General features: G+C 37.0%; 1 protein-coding gene across 3 annotated transcripts in view; it reads right to left on the reverse strand.

Annotated features, from left to right (window-relative positions):
* Positions 1-6,900: 6,900 nt before the first annotated feature.
* RC3H1 (ring finger and CCCH-type domains 1) overlaps positions 6,901-25,044 on the reverse strand; it is a 97,804-nt gene continuing 79,660 nt past the window's right edge. For 2 of the 3 annotated variants that reach the window (XM_024133621.3, XM_024133620.3), the window contains exons 14-20: positions 23,762-23,914; positions 21,360-21,573; positions 20,809-20,899; positions 20,552-20,684; positions 18,581-18,757; positions 17,091-17,206; positions 13,608-15,938 (exon numbers count right to left, since the gene is read on the reverse strand). In XM_024133621.3, the coding sequence (XP_023989389.1) occupies positions 15,788-15,938; positions 17,091-17,206; positions 18,581-18,757; positions 20,552-20,684; positions 20,809-20,899; positions 21,360-21,573; positions 23,762-23,914 (1,035 nt within the window). In that variant the 3' untranslated portion in view covers positions 13,608-15,787. Of the gene's footprint in view, positions 13,191-13,607; positions 15,939-17,090; positions 17,207-18,580; positions 18,758-20,551; positions 20,685-20,808; positions 20,900-21,359; positions 21,574-23,761; positions 23,915-25,044 lie in introns of those variants that run through there. The other variant, XM_028488588.2, reaches the window with a different exon arrangement.

Consider the following 25,044-nt stretch of genomic DNA (forward strand, 5'->3'; position numbering starts at 1 on the left):
ACAAATTCAAACTTAGTCAGAAAATACCTAGCTGATGAGGACTTTGCAGGAATTTTTTTCTTTTTTCCTGGTTAACTAAACCAGGAGGTAGAAGATAGTCTATTTTCTATATAAATAAAATAGTACATAACTAGCCAAGATGAATGTCCAGAATGAGAGGTAGTCTTCTACCTCTCAGTGCAATATCCTCTTTCTCACAGGTTTTTAGGGGAAGAGAGAAAAAGAGCCCACGTTATCTAATCATAGGGGAGAGAAGAAAAATATTCTGAAACAGGTGCTACTTTCAGGCCTCTAAGAGCTGATGTGTCAATGACCCAGTCAAGGACACACAATGGTTACACCTGTGTGTACAGTGGACTCATTCCCCATTCAGCCTTGAAGTGGTGGGAGGGGGCACAGAAGCAGGGGCCTCAGGGTGCTGCCAAGGACATTTCTAGGGTAGATGAGCTGGGTGGGAAATACTTCGAAAAATTCTCTTGGGGGAATCAGGAGACAGGGTGGGGCAGGTGAAAAACATGCAACTACTGACATACTTCTAAGAAGCAAACAGAACAAATTATTTTTATTTAGGCATATTGTTATTTTTACTTATTTTAGTTATTGGGGAGATGAAGTCAAACTAATGGAGATAAAGGGCAGGTTTATATTTATTTCCCTCTTCCTAAATAGCCAAAAACAGCATCATAAGGATTGCTGCAACTGTATTCACAGGATACAAGTATGCCACCTTCTGCGTGATTGAAGACTCCTTGAAGTTGATACAGTCATAGGCATTCTAAAGAGTTCTTTATTCATTAGACAGGAAATCTCTACCTAGACTGAAGCTGCATCTAAGTTCTTGACTGATTTAGACCCTAGACATCTCGCGGGCCCCTGTGTACAGTATGAAGTTACAAGGAACTGTCCTAAAAAGCCCCAGAATGGTCGGAGGCTCCTTGTCACTCCAGATTAAAGACAAGTGGAAAGTCTCCTATTCAACCACTTGTGTTCAGCAAACATAGGAGCACTACCTGAGTCAGAAGGCACTGTTCTAGGGGTTGGGAGCTCCAGACAGGAAGACATGCAGTGATCACATAAAGAATCAGTATATAAAAAATAAATCTATAACATGTCAGTCAGGTGTTACAGAGGAAAATACAACAGAGCAAGGGGATAGAAAGTGATGGGAGGAGGTAACGAGGCTACTGTTGTAGAAAGGAGGTGGGAAAGGCCTCCCTAATAAACTGACACTAAGGGACCAGAGTAAAATGAGGGAGGGAGTCAAATATCTTTGGGAAGAGCCTTTCACACAGAAGAAACAGGAGATACAAAGATCCTGAGGTGGGAATATGCTGTTCAGACCTATTGTTCCAGCTTGTAGGAGTTGTGAGACTTGTGCCTTGTAAAGAAGGTCCTTGGAGGAAGGCAGATGAGGGGACCCTGCCCAAGGGGTGAAGGGGGTCTGGTGAACATCTGTGGGAAAAGAGATAAGGGTGCAGATACCACCTGGCCAGGTAGTGAAGAACTATACATCAGGGGTTGTGTTTAATTTCTTCATCCATTCATTGAGTCATATGATCATTTAATTAACAAATGTTTAATAAATGCCTATACGTACCGGGCATGGTTGGTGCTGGGCCCGGGGTTATAAAGATGACTTTGTCCTCAAGGAGCACCGTGCTTCATAGCAGACCCCAGACATGAAGATAAACATCCCAATCAATGCTACTGGTCATCTGACTAAAGTGTGTATAGGGGAAGGGGAAGGGCAGACAGGTGGGTGTCCATGGAACTGGGGTCAGGAGAGGGAAAGATCAGGAGGTGATAATGTAAAAATTTCTTAATTTGCAAGACTAAGACACAAAGTCTTTTTATTTTAAAATAATTTTAAAGTAATAGAAAAGTTGCAAAAATAGTACAAAATATTCTTGTATACCCTTCACCCAGATTCCCCAAATGTTCACATTGTTAACATTTTACATTTACTTTTTGCTTTGCTTTTGGTATTCTTCTTTCTCTCTCCCTCTCCCTCTCTCTGTTTCTCTCTCTCTGACTCCCTATTGATTTGCAATAGCAAAAGATTAGAAACAATTTCCATCTATAGCAGACTAGTTAAACCAAGGTCCATCCCCACAATGGAAAACTATGCCACTGTCAAAAAGAATGAGGCTGTTCTCTTTGTACTGATAAGGAAGGATCTCTAGGCTCACTAAGTAGAAAAAAGCAAGCTGCAGAGCAGTGTTTATAGTATGCTAACTTTTGTATCACAAAGTGGGGATGATGGGGCAGGTGCAGACAGACGCGGTGGAAGTGAGATTTGCCAATATGAACCTTCTTATTTTTCTATTTTTGAACGTGTCAATATATCACCTAGTCAAGAAGATCTGGACTATGTGAGCAACAAGGGCATCAGGGTTTTGTCCCACAGAGGCTTGGGGAGAGAGGAGTACCAGGGCATGACACGAAGGTGGTGGCAGCACCAAAGAGGAACTAGAAACAGCCTGAGCCCCAGGCTGGTGACAAAGGAGAAAAGGAGACTGAGAGAAGTCCAGTTCAGGTGGAACTGATGGAACAGAGGTGTTTAGGTGTGCCCTGACTGGCAAAATTATTTCTAATGACTGTATAATATTTCATTGTCTAGAATTTAACCATTACTTCACATTAGCTTAGGTCAAAATCTTTAAATCTTTGTTTTTTTGTTTTCTTTTGGTCGCACCTCGCAGCACGTGAGGGGATCTTCCCTGACCAGGGATCGAACCCGTGCCCCCTGCAGTGGAAGTGCAGAGTCTTAACCACTGGACCACCAGGGAAGTCCAAAATCTTTAAATCTTTGAATATGATAATGATAGGTTCCATTTACTACATTCCAGGATCTATGCTAAGTGCTTTACAGGCATTAGCTTATATAATTCTCTTGTCAGCTCTACCAGGAAGATAATAATATGGCCAGTCTACAGACGAAAAACTGCTATTTACAAGGGTTAGGAACTTGCCCCAAATCACAAAGCTGGCAAAGGTGAGATTCAAAGCCTTGTCTGGATAGCTATCAAGAAAATGTCCATGCCTTCCCAGGTTAAAACTTACAGTGTTCAATTGTTTTTCTTGGGGTAGTGTTTATGATATGTCACCATCTGGTTCGTCTCTTCTGGTTAGTCTCTATCAAGTTTGCCCAGGTGTCCTTCAAATTCCAGGGCCCAGAAGCAAACTCAGGGACTGCCACCTTTTCCTTTGGTTGCCCATATTTAATTAGAAAGCATTTGTCTCTGACGCACATTCCAAATGAGACTTTCAGTTGGTCTTTTGGAGTCTTTAATACCAGCCCAGTCTTTGGTTCTCTTGCACACAGCTCCCCTTCGCTTTCATTGTCTAGATTTTGATGACCCCAAATCCCTTTCCTCGGTTCATCTTAGACTGATTTGTTGAGGAAAGGAAAAAACAGCTTGTACACTGGGCAAACTAATCTGGGTCTCTATATCTCCCCTCCCCTCCACTGCCACTGGTATTCTGTAAAGTGTTTTAATAATTGTATATTTTAAAATCAAATTCTTCATGGAAACTTCTAACCATTTCTGGAACTGGAGGCAGACTTAAGAACTTTTATCAGATAAAAATTAGCACTACTTCTCTCTATTCTGAGCAAAAACAAGGTTGGAAGGATCTCAGAGGGTCTCTGTGCTTTGCTGTGTTAGGGGTAGATTTGAGGAGCCATGGAGAGGAAAGAATGTAGCACTCAATCACCCTCTCTTTTCTTTTTAATACTTCCTTCAAGATCAGTTATAAAATAAATTCCTCTTTCCCTAGCCTTGCCTCTGGTCTCAGTAGTAACTCCTGTGAGCAGGTAACTGAGCTGATCCTCGCCACTGCCTCATTTCCTGGGCTGTTCTGTTCTTTTCTTTGGATCCAAGAGTAAGACCTTGGCAGAGAACAGTAGAGTTGAGCCCCTGCTGTGGTTACTGAGTAACTCAAAGCTTAACTCTTCCACAGAAATTCAGCAAAACATCTAGCACAAAAAACAGAGTTGTCTTCAGCTCTCTTAGGTTTCTAGTTTACTTGGTGGTTATGACATTTTAATTAAGGTGAAATAAAGTTTATCGAAATAAATCCTGCATTATCATTTGGCAGCTTTCAGGTGAGATTCTCAAAGCATCTCATTGGAATTTGTCCAAATTCTCACAACTGTTAGAAAGTTCAGTTTTGGTTTCAGGGAAACCAAATGGAAACCAAATCAAAACAACAAATATTTATTGAACATGTCCAGTGCACACGCCACTGGGTCTTGAATGTACCAGGTACTCAATAAATATTTGTGTTTGAAGAAACCCAGGTTCAGAGTAGTTTTGCTGACTTATTAACAGGAAAATAACTAAATTCCTCCCAAATGGAAAGTTAAGATTATCAAGTAAAGTAAAAATGCTTACTTAGCCAGAGGAATTGACACCTTGTATGAACAGAAACACTAGACAAAGGTATTCTTGGGAGGTTGAGCAACAGAGAGTTGCATGGAGTCAAAGTTCATTGCTTCTACGTTAGTTCAGGAAGTTGTAGGTGGTAAAAGAGAAATTGGAAAGATAGCAGAGGCAGAGGTAGAGGTAGTGGGAGAAATTTCCCTGGAGAAATAGGGGTTGGGTTGGACAGACCAAGAAGCAACGGGAAGAAACTCACAGTAAAGCTAAGGCCAAGGGTATGTGTTTTGATAAGTACAGGTCAATTGTGTGACTAGTGTCTCTTACCTACCTCTGCCAAGGGCTGCTCTAGCAAATTTGACCAAGTCCATTTGAGGGTTGAGGAGGAAATGAGGGGCTAGAAATGAATGTAGTTTGGCAGCTTTTAACCCATCAGGACATAGTTGGTTTCAGGCCCTTCCCAAATGGCCAGTGCTGTAAACCAACAGATACTGCTTGGGCACAGACTGTTCTAACTTTGAACAGAACCAAGTTTCAGGATCACATCTTGGTATGGCTACAGAGGTTCAGCTAACCAGGGAATGCTGCTGGAGACAAAACCCTCGAGATGCTCAGAGAGAAATGGGGCAGCCCACTCTGGAGAAGCAGCCTGCGTCATGCCCTAAGCCCAGGATTTCATCAGGTTGCCTGGCTTGCTGTCAGGATAACAAAATGCCCAGTTAGATGATGACAATTGGTAAGCACAGGGACTGAGGGCATGTTTTAGTTCATAATAACCTGAACACTTCGGACTTGGGAGGATAGGAAGGTGATGATAAAGTAAGGTTACTGTAGGTTTTCCATAAAACTGTATTTTTTAAGGGCTTTGACACTGCAAAGGTAATTTTTTCCCTTTAACTTGATAATATGGGATCAGGTCTTGCGCTTGGTCAAGGGAATTACAGGAAGCACCTGATTTTGGTGGCATCCGTTTGATGGCGCCCATTTGGGTGTTTAGAAGTGCCCATTATGCTCCTGCGGTTCTCAGAAATTCCTCCCCTCCTCTTCATTCCCATTGTCCTGGTGCAAGCCCTCATCATTTCTTGTAAGTCTACTGCAACAGATTGATAACTGAGCTCTCTGCCTTAGGCCCTATTCCACTTCAAATTACAATCATCACTCTCAGGCTTAAAATCTTTACTGGTTTTTAATTGCTAAGGGATAAAATAACAACTCAGGTTACATAAAGCTTTTCAAGACCTGGCCTCAACCTAACTTTTCTAGTTATCCCCAACTCCTTGAAGTTCTACTCCAGGCCATATTCTTTCATGATTGTGTATGTGCTCCCAGGCTTGGAGTCTCCACTTCCCACCTGTTCATTGTATAAACCATTCTTTATACCTTTCAGGATCAACTCCTCAAATGCAAAAACTTTCCTGAGTTACCTTGTTTCTCCCAGCCTTATACACTTGCCTTTAAGTGGTCTCCAAGTGGTGCTAATTATGCCTTACATCTCACTCACTGCACTAAAAGTTTAAGTCTGATATAGGCAGAAACTGGGTCCTTCTGCTTCTAAAATTGCCTATCACGTGGAAAGAACCATACTATTCGAAAGTGTGGTCTTCAGACAAACAGCACTGGTATCACCTGGGAGCCTGTTAAGATCATCACAGGCCTCACTCCAGACCCGCTGAAACAGTAACTGCACTTTAACAAGAGCCCCAGGTGAACTGCATTCATGTTAGGTTTGAGAAGCACCCACACAGAAGCTTCTCAATGAACGTGAATAAAGAGGCACAAATCTGATCCCTTTAATTCCCCTGCTTACAACCCTTCCTTGGACTCCTTTTAAGAATAAAACGCAACTTTGTGATCTGGCTCTGCATCCAAAGCCACTATCTCACTCTCTCTACTCTAACTTCAATGACCTTCGTTCCCATAACAGTCTTTCTTCTTTCGCAGAGTTGACCCATCTTTTTTTCTCTGACTAGAAGTCTCCTGCCCCGCCCCTGCGCACTCCCCACAAGCTGTTTCTTACCTTCAATGCCACTTCCTCAAGAAAGCCTTTGCTGGCTAGCCAAGCAAGGTTAAATCTTCCTTGTGTATAGCCTCACAGGTCCTTGCTCTTCTCTTTTGAGGATAGCTGTGGTTGCATAATCCTTTGGTAATTCTGTCTAGTGCTCTGTAGATGATTTATGTTATCTATCCTTAAACTGTATACATGTCAAGTTCTGTAAGTGGAGTCTGAGCTCCTTAAGGGTAGAGAGTATTTCCTCTTTGTCTTCTACAGTGTTGTGCCATATAGGGAGTACTCAGTAAATTACTTTAGTAAATACTGTACTAAGTGTTCAGTGAGTAGTTGAAAGTTTACTTTTGATGTGCTAGGTGTTCCAAATAAGGGTGGCGGCCATTAACTAAATGAGCCACCATGTTAGAAAGCAGAGGGATTTACAAATTCATCATTGCAGATGAGCTGATTACTGGGATTGAGGTGCTAATATACACACAAAAAATCAAACTCATGTTTTTTTTAAAAATAAATTTATTTATTTATTTTTGGCCGCCTTGGGTCTTTGTTGCTGCACACAGGCTTTCTCTAGTTGTGGTGAGCAGGTGCTATTCTTTGTTGCGGTGCACGGGCTTCTCATTGCGGTGGCTTCTTTTGTTGTGGAGCACAGGCTCTAGGCGCACGAGCTTCAGTAGTTGTGGCGCGGGAGCTTCAGTAGTTGTGGCTTGAGGGATCTAGAGTGCAGGCTCAGTAGTTGTGGCACACGGGCTTAGTTGCTCTGTGGCATGTGGTATCTTCCCAGACCAGGGCTCGAACCTGTGTCCCCTGCATTGGCAGCTGGATTCTTAACCACTGCTCCACCAAAGAAGCCCTCAAACTCATATTCATCAATGAGTCTCAGTGTAAGGGATCACAAAGTACCCTGTTGCTTGTAAGCAGGGTAGGCCTAGGTAAGTGGTAAAGACAGCAAGTCTGGTTTCGGAATTCCCATTCTAGATTTTATGACATTCAAGGATGGTTGCAATAGTTACCATCCTTCATACCCTCTGAACTTTTTCTTACTGTGGCCCCTTCTCTTGAGGTCAGACAACTAATTGCGGACAACTAATTGCTAACTGATGGTACAAGGAGTGATGTTTGTTCACTGGTAATGTATATTATTTTTCTTTTAAAAATATTCAGTTATTTTAAAGGAAACTCTAGCCATTGTCAGTTATTGTCTTTTAAAAATATGGACATTTTAATATATAACAATGTTGCTATTATCACACGGAACAAAAGTGTCATTCCTTGGTTTTATCTAATACTCAATATTTAAGTCAAATTCTCCTAACTATATTATATAAAAGAGTCTTTGAATGTTTGGTTTGTTGGAATTAGGATCCAAAGTCCACAGGTTGCATGTGATTTTTGTATCTCTAAAGTTGCTTTTAATCTAGAGTATTCCCCTCTCCTCCCCTTTTTTCTTCTTCAGGCCACTGAGTTCTTGAATAGGGTATATTTTACAGTGGTCTCTAAGAGAAAATCCTCTAAATGCCAGGCATGACTAATTGGTGGGGATTTCAGGACAATTAGGAAAAGTGAGTAAGAACAGAAAGACAAAAAATATTTGCATCAGGAAGGTATTCAGAGCAAGGTCATGTTGCTTAAGCAAAAAAAGGTTCTGATTTTAAGAGAAGGCATAAAAACCAGAACTTTGTATGTTAACCATGGAGTCTCACTGAACACTGACTCGGATTTCAGAACCATTACCTTTACTCCTAATGTGCAATCACTGTATAACAAATGAAGTATTCTGAACTGTGGTGTTGGACTAATTCCTGTGATAACTGACACTACATGTATGTGTGTTTGTATACATTACCTACTTCTCTATTTTTCACCTAAAAAACGAACAAACACAACTCCATAAAAAAAGGTGTAAGAAAACAATCCCAAGGTTAGAATAAGAGGGCACAGGCTCACTTACAAAAAAAGACTACGCGTTTCTCCTCATCAATTTATCATTTAATATAAATGCTGACAGAAAGCAGATAAAGACCTTGTAGACACTTTCATATATTTACAAACCAAAAGGCGAATCACCTCCTTCTAACTTGTTAAAATAGTCCTTTTATCTGCAACTTGTGGGAGCCTTAAACACTAATTTGGAGCAACATGAGGCTGAGTCAGTTTCCAAGATAATAAAGAAAGGAATAGCATTTTAACAAAATGTGGCATCTTTGATATAGACAACATGCACACAGATAATACAAATTAAAAAGATGGCCCTCATCCTCTCAAAACTCTGCAACAAGGAGAGTATGTACTTATTCAGACCCAGCATTTTGCTGTTCTAAACATCTTCCTACTACTATTTTTCTTCCACTTCACTTTTTTGAAGTCTGTTTAAAAATTCAAAATATAAACAGATTTTTAAAAAGAGAGGGAAATGGTCTATTTCAAAAACAGGGTTCTTTTTTCCTATTCCAAAAGAACTTCCAGGAGATAAAGTCTTCAAATAAGATTTCACAGTTTGCCAAGTGCTAATTTCACAGCTTGTGAAATTCCAACTCATTATGTCTTCACTTTTTAAAGAAAAGTTGAAAACACTTGGAAAAAGTAAAATTTCACAAACTTCACCAATTTAAAAATGAGCTGTCTCTTTAAGGATCAATATTTTTATTTCTGAACAGGAGGCAGGCAAGAAAGAACAGGGAGCTAAAACGCAAGGGAGAAAAATAGGAATGCAAGAAAACTTTTAAAAAATGGTATTTTGTCTAGCACTAATTTAAGAACAGGAGATATAAATTCTCACTATTCAAACTGTAAATGATTTCATGAAGTCATTTATAATCCGACTCAAATCTCATGGGCTCCTTTATTATCCTAGATTATTTTTGACTTGTTAAATATACCTCCGCAGGGCACAATCACATACAATCAATACGATTGGTAAATTACACAAGCTCTATCCCAAGCAAATATGCATCAATGTTAAAAAGTTACTTAAAAAAACAGAAACCAAATAAAACAAAATAAAATCCACCCAAAAAGGTGATAATGACTGCAGAATGTCTCGGGGAGACTGGTATGAGCCAAATTGACCATAGTCAGGGAAAAAGGGTAAGAGGGGTAACAAGGGGAAGAGACCACACACAAGAAGAGGAATCTCACAACTGGAAATCATGTTTTAAGTGGGTGAAAGGTTTTGTTCATTATCTTGATTCACTTTTTCCATTTCTGTTGTTCTAAAAACTCACAGATTCATCGTCAAGTAAGATAATGAAGCCTATGGATCAATGAATAAAATTAATTAAAAAAAAAAAAAGAAAAAAAGAAAAACTTTTTTCCCCCAAGTTCCTTTCATTCCCAGAAGGTGGGAAGAAGAGAAAGGATGAAAGGGGGAATAAAGGAAATTTAGGCAACAATACACCTGGAAAAAGTAGCTCTCAGAACAGTGCCTTAGTTGAACATAGGATGTAAACATGATAAGCAAAAGCTTAAAATGCCTTGAAATCAGAGGAGTATTTTACAGGGTGGTTCAGATATTATTGTGAGAATGGCAGCCTATCAGTGGAGAGAGATTACACTAATAAATGGTGATTTTAAAAAATCAGGTTAAAAAAAAAAAAAGGCTACCAATTATCCACCCAATAGTTTGTTTCCATTCTTTTCTTGACCCTTTCATACACCATCTGGAGTTGGGGTAGGGGCCCACCTGACAGTTTCCAGTTATAAGATGACTCTGAGTGCACAACCTAGAATGGATGCCAAAGACCTGTGAGCTCTGTCTACTTAGAGTTTAAATTAAAAACAAAACAACACACACAAAAAAACCCAACTAGAAATAATGAGACCTCAATACAAGAAAATGTCACCTTATCTAGTATACAACATACATTAGGATAACAAACTCCACAGGATTTTATTTTTCTAAATACATATTTTTGGACACAATATTGTGAGGCTTAAGTTCTCTCTCTTGGGTTACTGTGCCTTATTTTCTTTTGAAAATAATGGTTATTACTCTAGGGATGTTCTGCTCAGGAATAAAGTTTAGGGGAAGTTCAGTGTTTGGCTGAAAATTCAGAAGCTCTGAAAACAAGGATTCCAGTGGTGAGGTTAGTCCCTTTAACACAACAGGATTTCAAAGGGCTCTTTACCCACTTTGTTCAGTGCAGTACTGAGAATCTACCCACTGGGAACATATTTATTATTAAAAGGTGTTACTTCTTCTTGGTGGTGGCAGTTTCCTATTCTTCATTAACATTATAGCTAGCGTTACAATCTAATACAAGTGAAAACACCTTTAGCAGTCAAAGAAATAAAATCTTAAGAACCAAATGGTAAGCTGGCATTTACTACAATTAACAGTATCTTTCGACAAAAACAACTTTCTTTTTCTAAGTGGCTCAGGAAAGTTGAAATAATTTTAAAAAATATTAACTGCAATCCACCTACAATTCCCAATAAGTAATTTCAGCAGGAAAATTTCATAAAGCTGAGCTGAAGCAACAAATAAATATAAAAATCATAGTTGTCCAAGGTAGAAAGGTATGAATGTGGGCCAGCAAAATGGGCAGTCAGGTAAAATGATGACAGTAGTAGACTGCTTGCCTGTTCAATCCCTAACGTTGAATGTAAAATCTGCTTAGTTTAGTAGCTCTAATTTTTATCTAAAAGGATAGGCAGACTTTTCAGGGAAGAGATCACCTTGCAAACACTATAACCATGTATCATCAATAAAAAATAAACACAATTGGACTCTTTTAGGGTAAAAATCTAAGTAAACACTGCAGTTAATTTCCAGACAGGTTATTAATTTCCCCTAAAAAGTAACTGAGCCTTTCCTTTTAATGATATATAAGACATTACAAGTGCTTTTTACAGATAGATTTTATATATGAAAACTTTACTCAATTCTTTAAAATGAGCAAAAAAAAAAAAAAAAGTAGAAAAAGATGGTTAGATCTCCATCTATAACCATTTGTACATAAGCAATAACAACCGAGTACTCTTTAGTGAAAAGAATCTATTTTTCTCTGAATCTGAATATAATCTAACATGTACTGACTATAGTTACTTGACCATAGTGATAGTAGATTGTCCTTTAGGCACAAGTAAAATAACAAATATACAACATGCTATCATGACAGGATAATCTCAGCGAAAGGGAGGAGGAACTGCTTACACACAATACTGTAAAAGATGACATTCATGGTTTAGAAAAACTGAAGAATTTTCACTACTTTTACATTTTATAAGACCAGCTAACTTTAACAGTTAACTTTAGATACATCTCCCATCTCCCTACACAGTATAATCAACTCACAACTACTAAGAGGTTTCACAATCGAAATGGCTACTATTTCCTCCCAAACCAAAACAGAGTAAAGCACAAGTCTTTGGCTCTCCTTTAAAGAAAACAGCAGGTTACCGTTCCTAACCAGACCTTTGTTTGCCTACCAGTAGGGCAAATACCACATTTGTGCATCACTGAGTAATAACACCATTAGAAAAGGCAACTTCACAGAAGTTATTGGCTAAGCGAATTCATTTGAATGCTCTGTTTTGAGGCAGCAAACTGTCACTGTTGCAGATTGGGGAGGGCAGTGGGTAAATCAAGGGGAATTTGCAAGATACAGAAGGGACAGAGAAAAAAAGAAAAACAAAAACTTTGAGCTCCAACCCTCAAGACCAATGGAAAGTCTGATGGAGTTACATATTCAAGGTAGCAAATGAGAATCATACCAATTTTATGAATTTTAGGCAAAAAATATATATATAAATAAATAAATACATGGGAAAGACTAGGAGAAGGGAAGGGAAATAAAATGGGAGAAGGGAATCAACCACATTAATGCTGTATGAAATAAATTTTTATACATTCTGAGTAGTTGAGTATTTTGTAGCTGGCATTAGAAATAGCGTCTTATTATTTGAATATTACTAGAAACCTATGTTATAACTAACTTTTCTTTTGATTAGAAAAGTAACAAGGAGTGGATCTTTGGTCACTTCAGCCTCTGTAAATTACCCAAGTCATGGCACCTACTGAACTTATGACAATATCTATAAGTAAGGCAAAAGAACTACGTATAAGTCAGAAAACTGAGTCTAGATATCTTATTCTCGGTTCTTCTACCCTCTTCCAGAGACTCACTGAAGAAAGAAAAAGTCCAAGTACTTTTATATTCCTAGCTGTAATAAAATTCTGGTGTTGTTATCCAGATTGAACACAATGCTTATTACTCCTACCTTAACCCTCTCAGAATTGTTCATTTTCATCTGAGATGTCTGAGTCTTGCCTTTTAATTCAGTGAAAAGCAAACAGTCATCTTCAGAAGAAATTAACATTTGAATAAGTAGAAAGCATAAAAACTGAATTTCCTATCTGACTGGTTTCATCTTCTACCTGTCTCTAAAGGAATAAATTTTAAAAGCTAGAAAAATCAATTATTTTTCATAGATTTTAACAAAAAAGCAGTTAGAAAGTCAAGCAGTTTTGCCTGAACAGGCCATTGACCCTTACAGGCTCATCACATCACAAGGTATACAACAGAGAAAAGGAAAAGAAAGAGAAAAAAAAATTGGAGGTTTTATTGAATTCCTAAAACTGCTTGTGAGCACTGGGAAAGTTGTAAGAATTTCTATGAGGTAAGGCAGAGTAACCAATTTAAAATAGGTAAATTACATTACAGGCACAATGGGACAGTATACCTTTCTCTTGCTGTTCTACCCACTCAGATTTCCTCTAGAGTGTGAGGCCTTAGAGAGGTACAGCTAGGGTTAAGGCTACAATTTGAGAGATTCCCCCCATCTTCACTCCATGAAAATACCTTAAAAAGAGAAAGAGAGTATTTTAAGTCAGTTCAAAAAAGTGGCTTCTCTGGTTTTATTCAGAATAGGAATACTGTGTAAATTAATCCCTGTTTCGGCCTAGCTTACAAAATCAAAATGTTGAAAGGAAGAATGAGTATATTTGAAGAAAATAAACAAGAACAACAGAAGTTATTAGAGGTTTCAACAGATACCCAAAATGGAATTTTACTTTTACTCCAAATTTCAACAAAATCAATACCCATAAATTCCTTTTCAGTACCAGAATCATTCTGAGTTCCAAACTGAACCAACTGCTCCTAAAATTTAGGAATTAAACATGTCCAAAGGAGAAATAACATCTGCCCAAATCTGCCTACAGAAGGTTAGAGGCCAAGAATGTTGTCTTTTATGGCTATAGAGAGAAGTGAAAAATCTTGGGACTCTGTCAGACATAAAAGTTTCTCTCCTTCTCCCAAAAAAACAGTTAAGTACTTAAAGAGTAAATGTAAGAGGGTTTTAAGCAAAATAAAACAAATAAAAAAGGCAAAAAAGCAAGTGTATTCTTTTAAAAAAAGGAAAATATGGATATCAACTGATAAAATGCCTCATCTTCATTCAGTGCTTCTACCTCCCAATCAGTCATTTTATCGCAACAGCTGCGCTCATGCGAAAAAATCCATAAAACATACCCAATATATATACAGATATAGCTATGTATATATGTATATATATAATATATATATAAATTTTTATTTAAATAAAAAAGAAAGCTCGAATCCCAAGCCAATATGTGTATATCAAATCCTTGACCAGCCAGGTCTGTAGGGCATAATCAAATTCAATGTGAAATAGTATATAAACACGGTGCCTTGACTGGGCAAATTAAATAATTGCTACTCAAAAGAGTGTTCTGTTTGGACTCTCCTACTGGTAGGCAATGGCAGGACTGTATTACCCTCCCCCCACCCTCACCCCCCCATTTGTTTCATTTAACAATATGATGGACACAGAGCTTAGACTGAGGTTGTTATGACCTCAGCAGGAGTTAAGGGTTAAGAAAATAAGAAACAAGAAAAATACAAACTCTTGCTTTTACCCAACCAAAGCAATGCAGTAACTTATTACATAACCAGTGCTTTCTGTTTTAGTAGTATAATCCAGAAAGGGAAATTTTTAGAAAATCAGGCAAACATAGGGATAGGGTGGGTGACTATATCAAATAACCCCCACTAAACATGTTTTGTATGGTCTTAGTTCAGTACAGACATGTGGCATCAGAATATGTGCAGCAGAACTAAGTAATAAAAATTCTTCCTTATTCTTTTCAACATTTTCATGAAGAATCTTTTCAATATTGTAAAGCCAAGACTACAAAAATTGACTTCTAGGTACTTACTATCTACTTGTGCTAATGATTCTGAAAAGCAGCAACTGATTAATTCATGAACTATCCTTAAGATTCAGGCAGTTCGTATTTGCCAATCTCTGAAAGCCAAGGGCTCCAGTATACGGGAATTTTATACTTTTGGTTTTTGAGAGTAAAACATAAACATCCATTGAACTAATGTGGCTCTGTTCATTTTAAGTTCAAATCAAGTGTTGCAGTTTTACAACATGGTTGATTGTCCTGGTTTTTGAACATTCTATGATTTCAGCAGAGGTTCAATTTGGAAAAGCACAGCTCTAAATTTCCAACCATCACCTCAATATAGGTAATAAACCAAGTATGTATTTTCAGTGCTAATAAATTACAGTTTATCCTGAAAGTAATCTCCATTTAAATCTACTCAAGCAATCTAAAATTGACTCAGGTTTCTGATTACATTAAGAGAATGAAAGGGGTCCGTCCATAATATTGGAAATGAGGGCTTCAAAAATTAATTGGTAATTATCTCTCTGAAAAGCTGAAATAAACACAAAAACAAGAAATAAAGCCCTCCTGAACAATAACTACAAAAAGTTTTAATGCCATATGAAAAACCTACCTACACATGAAGCTAGTGACCCAGAAAGAGAAAGCAGATTATGGCTTCTAAATAACAGCTCTCGGAAAGTTGGTGTGCTGCACATTTTCTAATAACTAGTCTATTACTGTCTATTTCTCAAGCACCACAGAATTCTCAGAAAGGCCAGTGCTTTTTGTCTGTTGTAATTTATGGGGTTGTGAGAGTTGGAAAGGATTGGGGGTAAGGAATTATACACTGGGTATGTAATAATACCAAAATACAAGAAAAACCTACTTCATTAAGATCATACAATTAATCAAACAGAGTGTATATATAATATCTTCTTTTTTTTTTAAAGCCCTGGATCCAAGGCGTCCAAAGTTATTAAAATAAAGTTCATTCACAGAACAAAAACAAATTTAATCTGAATTGCTTGCAGATACTGCTAATTTTCTTTTTTTCTTTTTTTTTTAAATTAAAAAATGCATTATTGTGAACTATGTGCAGGGTTTGTTTTTAGTAGTGGTGTTTGTGCACATTGCCTCTGGTGCTTTTCCTGGATTTCTCTGACCACTCTCAGAGAAAAGGTTTAGAAGTTATCTGTTCTCCTACCCCTATGCCCCACAAATTGGTTAGGAACAGAAGATAAAAGTAGGACTCCTCATGTTTTAGGGAGCAGAACTGGATGTAACTCCTGATCTCTGGGAGTCATTACTGTCCCCTCCTCCCTCAGGGTCCTCTGACAGGTTCAGAGAGCTGGTCTTGTTTGATAGGAGGCTGATGTTCTCTTGTGTCAAGGCTGATCCATTCGGCACATCACTGTTAACGTTTGTTTTTTTTTTAAAGGGAGTTTGGATTTTAAAAAAGGAGAGAGATAAAAATGATTATTTAGTAGAATAAAATCAACAGGGCCTTTCATTTTAGCAGTATGGAGTGGCATACATGAATGGCATTGAAACTTTAATTTACAGCTCTATATCCATGCTTTATTTTAGCATAGGGGTTGGCAAACTAAGGCTAGCTAGCTGCCGTTTTTTTTTTTTTTTAGTTTGTTTTTTTTAGCTGCCTGTTTTTGTAAACAAATTTTTATTGGAACACAGCCTGCCCATTTGCTTGCATATTGTCTATGGCTGCTTTCACATTACAATGGCAGAACTGAGAGTTTTGATAGAAATAGTAAAATGGGAGAGGCCACAACAGTGAGAGGCCCACGTACCACAAAAAAATAAAAAAATAAATAAAACTCATAATTTTAAATATTCACTATCTGGCCTTTAAGATAAAGTGCTGACCCCTGCTTTTAGCAGGTTTACTAGTACAAGAAATTGCTTTGAACCTAGGATAATGCATGGATTTAAACAGCCAAAAACCTAAGCCTGAAAGCAACAGGGCATTAGAAATTGTTGTATACCATCAGGAGGGCAACTCGGGACTATACATCAAAAGCCTCAAAATACCCTAAGTTGCAAAATACTCTAAGATGCAAGATATGCAAACAAAGAATTAACTATAATATTGTTTATTGCAGGGTTGTTCATAATAACTGATATGTAACCTTCCGTACCTGTAGAAGAATAATGGATGATATAGGATAGACCAAATTAAAAACCAGGAGGATGGGCAGGGGCGGGGTGGGTAGGTGGGTGGAAAAGGCTAAATGCCTACACACTTCAAAAAACCAGAAGGAAAAAAAAAAAAAGGCCAGAAGGGTATACATCAAAATGTTAACACTGGTTTTAAATAAATTAAAATACAAGGGGAAAAAGGAGATGGAAGCAGAAAATTTTATTTCTTAGGTATTAATAGATAATTCAACCTTGGGTCTGATCTAAAATAAGTTTTAACTCCTAAACTTATGCAAAAATATTCTTTTCTCAATGTATACAAAATAATATTTTAAAAATCAAATTATATGTATGAGGGTACTTCTGTCATGACTGTATAAGACTATGAAAATGTCCCTTTCTTTACCTGAATGTCAATGTAAGGTCCTCAGCTGGAACCTTATTTTGTGGTTCTGGTTGTCCATTTTCTGCTTGCTTACTTGTATTCAATTTGCTTTTCATGTCCAGAGAACACTGGTTCTCCTTTGAAAGAAAATGAAATAAATTCAATTATCTTTTATTTAATGGTGCTAATGGAAGAGAGAACAGATATAGATAATACAAAATGATAATCAGAAATCATATTTAGTTCTGTAAAATGACCAAAGAAATAGGCAGATTAAAAGAAAGACATAGGGACTTCCCTGGTGGCACAGTGGTTAAGAATCTGCCTGCCAATGCAGGGGACACGGGTTCAATCCCTGGTCCAGGAAGATCCCACATGCCACAGAGCCACTAAGCCAGTGCGCCACAATTACTGAGCCCGCGTGCCCGAGAGCCCATGCGCTGCAACTACTGAGCTCATGCACCACAACTACTGAAGCCCGCATGCTCTAGGGCCCACGTGCCACAACTACTGAGCCCGTGTGCTGCAACTATTGAAGCCTGTGCACCTAGAGCCCATGGTCCACAACAAGAGAAGCTACCACAATGAGAAGCCTGCGCAGCAACGAAGAGTAGCCCCTGTGTGAAGCAACTAGAGAAAGCCCGCGCACACAGCAACGAAAACCCAATGCAGCCAAAAAGAGAGAGAGAGAGAGAGAGACATACACAAAAACATAATGGAGTATGGCCCACTTGCTCACTATCCAAGCTGGATAGCAAGGGGACCAATGCCTCAAGTTAACATGGAAAAATCTCACAGAAAAACTGATGACTCAGAAAAAGCAAGTCAAAATATAATAAGTATCTATAATACACTCATTGAAAACAGAAAAATGAAATATCCCATCTATTTGCTTAAAAAGAATGTGAAAACTATGCAACAACAAAAAAAACAATTACCATGCAATCTGAGGGAATGGCTCAAACACCTAAGACTAAAATTTACTGAAATGAGTGTTCATGCACTATGAAACAAACCCTAAGCATATCTATGGATACAATTCCACAAGAAATAATATGTAGATGACATCTCACTCATGACTAAAAAATAGGTCATCAATAACTTAAGGGCTCTGAAACCTAGAAATGTTATTTGGTAATACATCTTTGTTTAACATGAGGGCACTGCAAAAAACACCATCCCCTCTGCTTCCTTAATCAATACGTTTAACAGAAATTTAGTAACTTCCAGATAACCGCCTTGTTTTCCCCCCGGAAAGTTTTTTGTAATGCAGAAAACTAAGACAAAGAACACACTCAAACCAAAAGAGAATGAGGAGAAGAATGACAAAACAGGGAGGCAGACTATCTTCAGGACACTCATTGTCAGTATTAATCACTCAGTGCAGTGCCTTGGGGTGATGATTCTACAGCTCTAGATGATTCTAGAACTCCAGAGCCACGAGTTCAGCGACACAACTACACAGAGGCTTTCCTTTCAGCTTTCCTCTCTTTTCCCACCATAGCACTTACCATGCTCAGTTCCCGGGTTCTCTTCCCGATTTCCCTTTCCACCTGGTGCAGTTCCAAGCTCAGCTGCTCACTTGAGGGCGCTCCAGGCCACTTTGGCGGCGGCGGCGGCGGTGGGGGCTGTGATTGGCCTGCCAAGGCGCTCGCCTCTCTCTGCAGCGCCAGCCTGCTACCGACAGCCTAGTGCAAAAGCCAAGCGCACAGCTCAACACACGCCACGCTGCGCACAGAGCGACCAGGCCCGAAGCCAGACCCGCCCAGGCACCTTACTACTCATGGATTGGCAATAAAAATGATGCAAACGTAAGGCACTGCTTCTTTCTCTGAGTACCATTTGAATACAAAAGGGAAAAGATGGGGCATTTAAACTTAGTGAATAGTAATTTAATCTTTGGTATAAATTGCTCTTTTTATTTTCTTAGTGGAAAGAGAAGTCAACTATAAATGTGCTTCTTTCCTTTTCTATTTTTTTCCTTTTGTTTTTTAATTGAATTTTCTCTGATGTAAATTCTATAATTTCTTTCATGAAACCTCAGTAATGGCAGGGACTTTTAACCACAGTGAGTTAAATAGTGCTGAAATTCTTTTGGAACGGAAAATCAGTCTAGAAATTTCAACTAAGACAAAAAGCCATGAAATAGCAAGGTAAGGAATAATGCTTTATGGAGTTAAAGGTCCAAATCTTCAACAAGTTAATAAACTAAAGGTGAACATAATAAACACAGCATTCTTTTTTCTTACGATAGGAATCAGCAAGAAGTTTTGGACCAATGTTAATAAAGCAATGGGAAAAAGGAGACAAACATGAATACTATACAGGTTTTTATTTCTAAACCTTGTTTACATAAGAGCACAAGCCAGACACATGTTCAAAACAAACACACACACACACACACAAAAATCCCTCCTACTGGTCTTGCTAATAAGAAAGTCTAAGATCGAATCAGTCAGAAATTTATTTCCAAAGCAATACCTTACTTATTATTACAGATATTGGTAGAAAGATCTAGATCTAGAAAGAAACATTCTAAGAGCACCTTTTTCTCCAGAAGGGAGCAATGCATTTATCACTAGAATGTCTTTAGCTTTCCATATTCAAAGTCTATGTTCCAATGCAAAGGATAATATAAACAAAACCTAGTCTTCCTGATGTGGCACTTAAAGGACTTTAAGAATTCTTTGCCTTCTGACATTTTGTTTCTCATAAGTATCAGGTAGCATGGTGGAAAGCACACTGAATTTGGAGTATGAAGAGTTGGGTTCGTGTTTCAACCTCTGTGAAACAAATATCCTTCAACCAAAAAGGGGGGGGACAATACCACCTGCCTAATCTAATTGTCAGGGACATGTATGAGTCAAATAAGATATGTGATAGTAATTTATAAACTGAAAGAACTATATTAATGAAAGGTGTTATTATTATACAGAGGCTATATTTTTTAGGTCAAAGTTCTAAGCTTCTACTAAAGATGCTGACGAGTAAAAGAAGTGAGAGAAATTTTTTAAAATTAAAGAAAATATAAGAAATTAAAAACAAATCTTAAGCTAAAAGCATGTTGACTAAAAAACTATACACTATATACCTTCAACTTAAATGTACCATCAAGGAATATAAGCTCCTTTTACATTTTTTATTTTATATAATATTTTAGATAATCTACAAATTTTAGATTATCTAAAATATTATACAGTATAAAAATATAAAAGGAGCTTATATATATACATATATAATATATAATGTATAATATATAAAACATATAAATGTTTTCTATTCTCAGGTAATAGAAATTCTAAATTTCCTATTGTCTCAGAACTTCGAAGTACTTAAATTCTTTGAAAAATGGACAACTATACTAACTTTTAAGAAACAAACCTTAAAGTTTTATGTTCATTTTACCTCAAAAGTTCCTTCTTTTAAAATCTTTTTGAGAACTCTTCAAAAACTGGAATGAAAAAATATCTCTAGGCTGGTACCTCTAGTCCACGTAGCTGGGTCTGTTGGCTAATTTGTTGGTTTAATTGCTGCAATTCTAGTCGTAGCTGTTCCCTCTCAGCAGATGGAAGGGGTTTTCCATGACTGGCCACTTCTGACATAGATATTCTCTCCCTTTTGTGGGAAAGAAAGTATGGAATAAATTTAAAATTTTATTTTTAAAAAATGTTATGACCAGAAAAACAAAGTAAGTTGAGTAATTTTAAAGGCTTGTAAAAGTAAAAAGAATGACTTATACCTCTCACTGAAGTGTCCCTGAGAAGGTATGTTTTGATGAGGTGAATATGGAGAACCTCCCCAGCCACTGTGGGTTCCATACGGACCATAATCTGTAAGAGAGTAATTTATAATGGAATGATGCAATTCATAGATTTGATTCTTCTTTTTAGGTAGCCATAATCTGAAAGGCATAGGCATATTATGTACACAGTTATCTTATAAGATGGAGGGGTATTGATGTTTGTTTTTCCCCCACTAAAATGTCAATCTTTGTAATTTTTTCTTTTGTTTGATATTTTTTTAAAAAATGAGATGTATTATTTTAACAAAAGCAACGAAACTATTAAAAATAACACATAGGTTACCTTCATATACAGATATTTACTTTTAGTTTGTACCCCCACAATTCCCTGGGTTATAATTACCTTTCTACAGGGATAATTCCACAGAAAAGTTTGAAGACTACTGCCCTGCAAGATTATGAAAAGCAGTGACAGCAAATGGGGAGTAGGTGGTGCTGGGAGTTGTGACTATGAACACTCCAAATCAGCTTACCTCTGAGATTCTTACCTGAAATGTTAATAGATTTTGTGGGCGCTCCCTGAGGTGCCATAGCCTGCATTGGGCCAGCACCCTGATATATTGTTTTTGAAGTTCGAGAAATGGCACCAAACCGAGATACTGTTGGTCGGTCTCCAAATGGGATGAGGTCATCATCACTGGTTTCTGCTGCTCTTCTCTGAAGGTCCAATCGCTGGTCTCTCATTCCTTTACTCTCCACATTCTGGTAAAAAGTAAAATGAGAAGGTAAAAAGTAAAATGAGAAATCCACCCCACACTTAGATCTCTAACATAGTTTCCTCTAGCTCTGTAATAAGGTTAAAATAGAGTACAGTGTTCTTACTGATAAGACTAAAATCATTAGTTGCCTTTAGTTGTCATATAAAACATTGCTTTTCAAACCTCTGACCACTTCCTATAATATTTTTTACATCATGACCCAGTACATATATACATTCAAATATATATGTATTTGAATGTATATATGTATACACATTTTCATGACAAACATTTATCCTTACTATATGTAATGTACTCTTGTATTTATATTGTTATTCTAATTCATTTCTTTAAAAAAAGGCCCATCATGACCAATAAATTAATTTTCAACAATCAATAGTTAGAAAAATACTGTTTAAAAATATAAGTGCCAACACATAGGCTTTTAAAAGGCATTCCAGTCAGAAAGATAAATGGAAATCTAATTGCTAGACCCTTGCTACTCAAAGAATAGTCCACAGACCAGCAGCATCAGCATCAGTATCACTAGAGAACTCATTAGAAATGCAGAATTTCAGGTATCATCCCAGCCTAACTGAATTAGAACTTGAATTTTAACAGATTCCCCAGGTAATTTACATGCACATTCATGTTTGAGAAACACTGGGGTAGACTTTTATCCGTTTGGGAAATGTTTGATTACATCTAGGTTAGGCTGGAAAACACTTTTATTCTTTGTTAATTTAAGTAGATGAGTTTTATTTTGCTAATGTTTATGTTACTTTATTATAATAACTCTTTCTGAAAGTCAGGTACAAAGCAAGGGTTCCTATCTACCTCTACCTCCTCATCTCATTCCTATTCTTAGAAAGACTTTTTTATGGCCTAAAAACAATGTTTCCTTAATCCTACCACAGAAAAACAAAAGCTTCATTTTCGCTTTTTTCTCCTCTATATTCCTTTTTTTCTCTTTTTCTTTTTTTAATTGTCTGGCATCTAATCATATTTATGCTATAGATATCACTTCACTCATCTAAGTCTTCCTTTTCTATTACCAAGAATTGGTCTTCTCTCAACCAGCTGGGCAAATCTTTGTCTTTGAAAATCTATATAACAACCTAGGGAACCTTTGTTAGAATTAACAAGGGCAAATGAATAATAGTCAAGGCATACCTTTAACTCACCAATACTACTCCTAAGCATAACTTTCATGCAATGTGCACAAGGAAACATATGCAAGAATGTTTACTGTAGCACTGTATACAATAATAAAAAAATTAAAAACAACCTAAATGTTCATCAACATGAAAATCAATAAACAATTATATTTATTTATTGTATGATATCAGTTATCATACAATGGTATCTGATAAAAGCAATGAAAATGAATGAATTTGAACTATAGGTATAAATTTGGATACATCTCAAAAACAATGCTGAATGAAAATGCAAGTTGAAGTTTATAATATGTATAAGGTCTATAAACATTCAAAACAAAATTGTTTAGAAGTAGTATAAAATTATCCATGAAATGATAAACTCTCAATTCAGGATAGGGGCTATCTCCAGGGAAAGAGGGAGGGAGAAAATGAGATTAGGGAGGTAAAGAGAGGAAGATTTAATTATTTATATAAAGTTTTATTTCTTTAAAGGATAAAGAAGCAATTAAGATAAAATAGTGATATATTTTAAGCTTGAGTATTAGATACACTGGTGTTACATTATTTTTTGTTAAAAAATAAAATGGCATAAGTGTAATACATTTCAGTATACCACAGCTCATCTGAAGCTAAGTAACTATAATTCTGACTCAAACACTAGTATTGTTCACTAGATTCAACTTTACTGTTTAAACTTAAGAGTTGTAAAAGAGTTATAATTTATTTGGACAAGAAATTCAAGATCTTAATTATGTAAAATAATTTACTTTCAATTCTAAACAGCTGTTGGGTTAATTGTTAGCTTCACAGAAACATAAGAAATGCTCTTCTTTGTCTAGACAAGTTTGAAAAGATTTTTACATATACCTGAAATAAAAAAACATATAGTTTAAATATAATTCAATCACATAGTACAGAATATGGTCTGAAACTTAAAGCAAAGCTCAGTTACTTGTGTCTACGCTATAACTGAGGTTAATTTATTTGGTTTATCTTGATTTGTATTAATTATGGCTTAGTTATTACACATACCATCATTTCCACACTCCCTGCTGCCACAACATCTTTGGGTTTTGCATCTTTGGTTCCAATGTAGGAGCCGATGGTGTCACATGACCAGGGGGAGTACTGGCTATAATCATTTCCTTTGTATTTCCCAGCTACCTTCAAGTCTTCATCCAAAAACTACAGATGGAAAAAGGAAAAAAGAAACAAAATAGGAAATGGGTCTATGAGTAACAGCACAGAGAAAGCAGGAATTTCTTTAGAACATCATGCTGAAGCAACATAGTAAGGGTTATTTGATTTGTGTCACTAGAAGATTTTTGTAGACTATGAAAAATAAAACAAATAAAAAATGATATTCAGCCTTTACACTTTGTTAACAGAGGGTCAAAAAGAAGTATCTCAATTATCTTTCAAAGAATCAAATTAGGATTTTTTTTTTAATTTTTATTTATTTATTAATTAATTAATTTATTTATTTATTGCTGTGTTGGGTCTTCGTTTCTGTGCGAGGGCTTTCTCTAGTTGCGGCAAGTGGGGGCCACTCTTCATCGTGGTGCACAGGCCTCTCACTATCGTGGCCTCTCTTGTTGCGGAGCACAGCCTCCAGACGTGCAGGCTCAGTAATTGTGGCTCACAGGCCTAGTTGCTCCGCGGCATGTGGGATCTTCCCAGACCAGGGCTCAAACCCATGTCCCCTGCATTGGCAGGCATATTCTCAACCACTGCGCCACCAGGGAAGCCCAAATTAGGATTTTTGAAGAGATTTGCCTATCCTCTTTCTCATCAGATTCAGTTAACACTTAAACAAGTATGTACTAGGCCCTAGTTTTGCTAGACCCTCCTTAATGTTTCTTTCAATAACATTCCAGGTAAACAAGAGCATTAGAAATTCTTTAAAATGTAATCTTAAATGTTCTATATAGTACGTGACGACGTAATAACTTTTTAACCTAAATCTCTTTAATAGCAATAATTCGTATCTTGAATAAATTCTGGTCCTTAGGATTGAGTCAATGAAGTGAAAAGGATAAGATTCCTAATTTTCTTTTCTCAGGATAAGCTCTGACATTATGTAATAACTAAACAGGTATTCTAGGTCTAATGCGTTTTTACTTACATTCACATTTGTGTAATGTTTTACAGTTTTCTAAGTACTTTTATGTATACACTATCTCATATGTTCTTCAAGTCCATGAGAAACAACGTGGGTGATTGGACCAAGGTTACACCAGTATAGGGAGTGCTAGAACACTAATAAATTGCTCTCACTTTATCACAGATGTATATACTGACATACTAATAATCCA

This window comes from Physeter macrocephalus, chromosome 4, assembly GCF_002837175.3.
Source record: "Physeter macrocephalus isolate SW-GA chromosome 4, ASM283717v5, whole genome shotgun sequence".
Lineage (NCBI taxonomy): Eukaryota > Metazoa > Chordata > Mammalia > Artiodactyla > Physeteridae > Physeter > Physeter macrocephalus.